Here is a 5,451-nt window from a genome sequence, read left to right on the forward strand (position 1 = left end):
AAAATTGTGGATTTTGAGTCTTTGGTGTTGATAAATTTTTAAAAACACACGTTTTTCTGAGGAACAAAACCGAAGACGAGCCGTTTTGTCCGATGAAAATGGAGAGAAAATGTTCACATTGTGGTAACACTGGTCACAATTCAAGAACTTGTAGCACATTGAAATGTGCTAGTAATGGTAGTTTTATTGGTGGATTAAGGCTTTTTGGAGTGCAACTTGACATCTCTAATGCTTCATCTTCATCTTCTCCTATTCACTTGAAGAAAAGTCTTAGTTTGGATTGTTTATCTCCTTCTCTTTCTGTTAATGAAAGTTGTGAAAAAAGTACTTCAATTAATAATGGTTATCTCTCTGATGGTCTTATAGTTCGTGTTGAGGAAAGAAAGAAAGGTATGTAATACTTTCATAGTTGTAATTTTATCTGCCTTTGGTTCAAAATTAAGCTCATATCCAAAATATTTTCTTTGGTCAACTGAACGCTCTTCGCCAAAATTTTTACTATGTATAGGGTAAGATATTACTTGTTACTGATAAAAAATAGATTTTAATTTGAACACCCTTGCATAGCCCACCAGAATCATCAGCTTTCACTCGTGTTCTTCCTATTTGCGTAGAGTCACAAAAACATGCATCTTTTCTGAACCGTGAGAATTTTTCATAAATTGACTAGTTTTAGGTTGGCTGTCAATCTATCATGACCCACCTTTCTTATATTTGGATCGGCAATATGAGCAAATTCACATTGAATCGAGATCTATTTATAAGAACGAAATGACAATGATGATTCATATAGTGATAATGTGATTATTGATACTTATTTATATTGGATGAACAGGAGTTCCATGGACAGAGGAGGAACACAGAAAATTCTTAATTGGACTAGAAAAGCTAGGAAAAGGAGATTGGAGAGGAATTTCAAGAAAATTTGTGATAACAAGGACACCAACTCAAGTTGCAAGTCATGCTCAAAAGTATTTTCTAAGACAATCAAGTCTCAACAAAAAGAAACGACGTTCCAGCCTCTTTGACATGGTCAATATTTTGGATTAATGACACCAACTATTTTTATCCATAATTTTACATTTCCTTATCTATTGACGTATTATTTATATAGGATTTAAGCTATGTTACTTGGATCTTTCAAAAATCACCGTCATACTTGTGTATGATATTCTCAAGCAATAATGCATTTAATTTGAACTTTGAAGCACCTTACATAAGTGCAACGTTATTTTAGAAAAATTCGAGCAACATAAGATTTAATTTACATACACTAATTTTCTTACAAAATTAGTGTATTTTAGCTCGTTGCAGTTTACGAGTTTACTAATAAATTTTCATCATAGAAACTTACTTGTAATTGACTTATAAGTGACCTGATCATGTAAATAATTTTTTTACAACATAATGATAGATGACTTTTCCTGAACTGATGGTCTATTGGAAACAACCTCTCTATCTTCACAAGGTAAGGGTAAGGTCTGCGTACACACTATCCTCCCCAGACTCCGCGGTGTGAGATAATACTGGATATGTTGTTGTTGTAGTGAGAGATGACTTTATAGAAATTTTTGCATAATATTGGCATGGAATGAGTTTAACTGAAGTAATGTGGTCAGTGAAAATTCATATAGCCGATCATAATTTATTTCGGATTGAGACGTAATTATTATTTGTCAGTACAAGACTTAACTCTTATTTATAAACATGATAGGCAAAGAGCAACAACAAGATGCATGTTGGTGCCATAACCATGAAGTTCAAGCATGCAGATTATTTTGGAAATTGTCTTGACAAAACAATCTTAACAAAAAAAGATTGTCAAGAAATTAGAGCATCATTATTAGACTTAAATTCGTTTGGAGAAGATATGCCAATTGCCAAAGATAATCAAAGGAGTGAATATCCTCAACAACCTGAAGAGATTTATTCAGTGCCAAATAAGTCAATTTCTTCATTTGGAGCTCTTGATTTGGAGCTAAGTCTCTCAGCTCCAAGAAATAATATTGGACCAATTACAGTTACCTAATTACTTGTACTCCTAATTATTTCTCCTCTATTTAAAACTAAATTTAATTATTAAGTGATTAGTACAATGGATGTATTCTCACCCTTTTTGGTTCCTACGTAAATAATAAATGAATTTTCAGGATCAAGGTTACACCTCGATATATTCTCCATCTCTAACTTCAATTATTTTTGCTAATTCTCAAGAAGAAAGTATTTTTGTAGATTTGATACAATCCTCAATCCCTTTAAATTTTAAACATATTAAAATTTTAAAATAGACATGCGAAATTTTCAACTAGCAAGAAATATTGGTTTTTTTTTTTGGTTTCCCACTCGGTGTCCACTACACGCATTGGAGCCCGACTATATTCGGATTCGCGCCGCGTAGGGCCCCATTCGGGGGAACGCTCCCTACCAAGGATTTTTCCATACCCAGGGCTCGAACTCGAAACCTTTGGTTAAGGGAAAAGCAGGTTCATCCACTGCACGGCATCCACTAGCTAGTAATAGTATCGTTTATCAAGGCATGATTTTTATGTATTTAATTAGTTCAACTTTTAGTACTAACTAACGAGATGAAAACTCTTCTAATAAATAAAATTCCACTAGACAAATGAGACAAATTAATCTTCCTTGTCATCTTAAAGAGCACTTTATTTCTACAATAAAAGAGTTGTCAATTCAAACAATTTAATACAGATTGGGGGAAAGGGTCGAAATACTTGTATTTTGGTTGGTCTTTTTAAATGCAGGATTCAAGAATACAAAGGAAGGATATCCTATGAACTTCTTTTCTGTTTCATTATCCCTTTAGGATTTTAATATCTGACACACCAAAATAAAAAGCCTATATCAATTATCTCTTAACAAATTGAAAAATAATTGTTTCAAGTAATTCAAACATAACTAGATTTCTTTCTTCTTCTTCTCATTCTTCTGGCTTTTAAATTTGTTTGTTTATTCCTTCAAATATGTCGGAAGTTTCACTTTTTTATATTTCAAAAATTATTAACATTATACTTTTATTTTATTTTTAATGATACTCTTTTATAGATATAAAAACGTCATGAAATAGGATCATAAATTCTGACGTTAATACAACAACTATAACAATAACAAAAATAAACCCACTATAATCTCACAAGTGATGTTTAGAAAGGGTAGAGCGCAGAGGCGGATCCAAAATTTTAAGTTTATGGGTTTCTAAAGAAATCTCAAGTTAACATATAATAATAACTGGATTTACAGAGTGAGTTCCAAGCTAAATATTCTTATACATTTAATGGATTTTTTATTATAAAGACAGGATCTTGACAAAAGTTACAGCGTTCACGGGAATTGATAGTTAATGTGCTGGATCCGCCCCCGTAGAGTGTACGCATACCTTCTCTACCTTGTGATGCTAGAGATAGAGGCAGATTTAAGATTTAAATTATATTGGCTCAATTTTTAATATTTTTAAAATTTAAACTCATTATATATTTAAAGTTATAGATTCATATCTACTATTTTTATAGTTTTACTAAATGTTTACACATCAATTTATATTCCGCATGGAAAGTAATGGATTTAATTAAACCCGTCAAATGAATACTATATTTGTCCCTAAATAAAGAAAGAAGTTATTTCCGATAGATCCTCACGTATTTACTTTGTTAAATATCGTACTTAATCAATACTGTCATATAAAATAAAACGAATGGCCTATAAACATTTTGAAGCTTTATAGGAAGGAGATATTATAGGTTAAAACAGCATCTCTTACTTTTCAAGTCTGCTATTATATGATATGATATCTACAAATAAAATATATTTGGATTTTATGGGGTCAACTTTTACCTACAGAAGGGTCCATCATCACCTTTACTCCAGATTTATAATAGGATAAAGCAATTGGAAAAAAAGAAAGAAAAACCCACATTCCTGAAACGTGTATAAATTGGAAACAATGAATAATTGTACCATATCTGCCTACAAAATACAGACAAAATAATTTGACATTACTTGACAAAGGTCAATGGACCACTATAATAATAATTTTACAAAATTCTGGATACTGTATCTTATTTTCAAGACTTGTTTGGACTTAAGTATTAACTAGTAGAAATAATATATGAACCAGATTCAAAGACTTGTCGGTTGTTCAACCTAGCTCATTGCTTGCAATTTGTTCTTGCTTTCTCCCTCTCTCTACACTTATTTTTCCTTTGCTTCTTAGAAATGTGTTTAAGTTAATTATATGTATGTGTAAAAAATATTTATCCAACCAGATCACTCACAGGCGGATCTAGTATATAATGTGCAGAGTTCGGCCGAACTTAGCCACTTTTACTCAAATTTTGTATTCATACTTAGAAATTCATTAAATATGTAATATTTATACATGTTTAATTGCGGACCCAGTAACTAAGTCGAGCTATGAGTTTTGTGATAAATTTAGAGCTCATAAACTTCAAATTCCGGCTTCGCCTCTGAGATCATTTAGAAAGTGATTGCATATGACTCCATTTAGTAAGCATTGATTGGTATCATAAACTCCCTCCGTTCACTTTTACTTGGCATGTATACTAAAAATAGATTTTTATTTTTACTTGTCACTTTACGCATATCAAGAGAAGACAAACCTTTTTTCCTGTTTGTCACGACCCGAATTTTCCACCATCGGGACCGTGATGACGCCTAACATTACACTTGCTAGGCAAGCCAACAACAGAACAATCTACTCTTTTTAACAGTTTAAAATAGATATTAAAGAAGAACTAAGATAACTAAATAAATTTAAAGTAACAATGCGGAAGTTGAACTAGCCAAATGTTTATTACAATTTCCCTGAACCTGGTGTCACGAGTATACTAACTACTAGAGTAATACACATAAGGGTCTGAAATAAATAACAAGCTGTTCGAATGAAAGGTCACAGCTAAATAAACAGAGGATGGAGACTCCAGGAGTTGCAGGCGCTGAACAGCCGTACCTCAAGTCTCCGCGAATATTCGATCCGAGCTCTCTATTAGCCGCTCCCGGGATCGTCTCATAAATCTGCACAGTGTGCAGGGTGCAGTATCAGTACAACTGACCCCATACTGGTAAGTGCCGAGCCTAACCTCGACGAAGTAGTGACGAGGCTAAGGTAGGTCACCTACAATATAATCTGTATGCAATCTATAATAAAGACAGAATAATCGAAATACGGTACAGAATTAAACAACCAACAAGAATGATAACCACAGCCTCGAAAATAAACCAAAGTCGTCCAAAATTTACCAATCTCTACCAGCTCAAATAAAAATACCGGAAAACAACGCAACTCAAGGAATAGAAACATATAGGTTCTTGTGGCGCGCAACCCGATATCACCACACACACACACACACACACGTTGCGGTGTGCAACCCGATCCCACTATATATAATTTATCAATATCGTAATTCACCCTTATTT

The 5,451-nt window shown here is 32.9% G+C and overlaps 1 protein-coding gene across 1 annotated transcript; it reads left to right on the plus strand.

The window, feature by feature from the left end:
• Positions 7–2,079, plus strand: LOC109225209 (transcription factor MYB1R1-like). The gene is made up of 3 exons (XM_019389803.1): positions 7–390; positions 836–1,032; positions 1,715–2,079. The coding sequence occupies exons 1-3, from the start codon at positions 93–95 to the stop codon at positions 2,027–2,029; spliced, it is 810 nt and encodes a 269-aa protein (XP_019245348.1). The 5' UTR covers positions 7–92; the 3' UTR covers positions 2,030–2,079.

This window comes from Nicotiana attenuata, chromosome 5, assembly GCF_001879085.1.
Source record: "Nicotiana attenuata strain UT chromosome 5, NIATTr2, whole genome shotgun sequence".
NCBI classification, from domain to species: Eukaryota; Viridiplantae; Streptophyta; class Magnoliopsida; order Solanales; family Solanaceae; genus Nicotiana; species Nicotiana attenuata.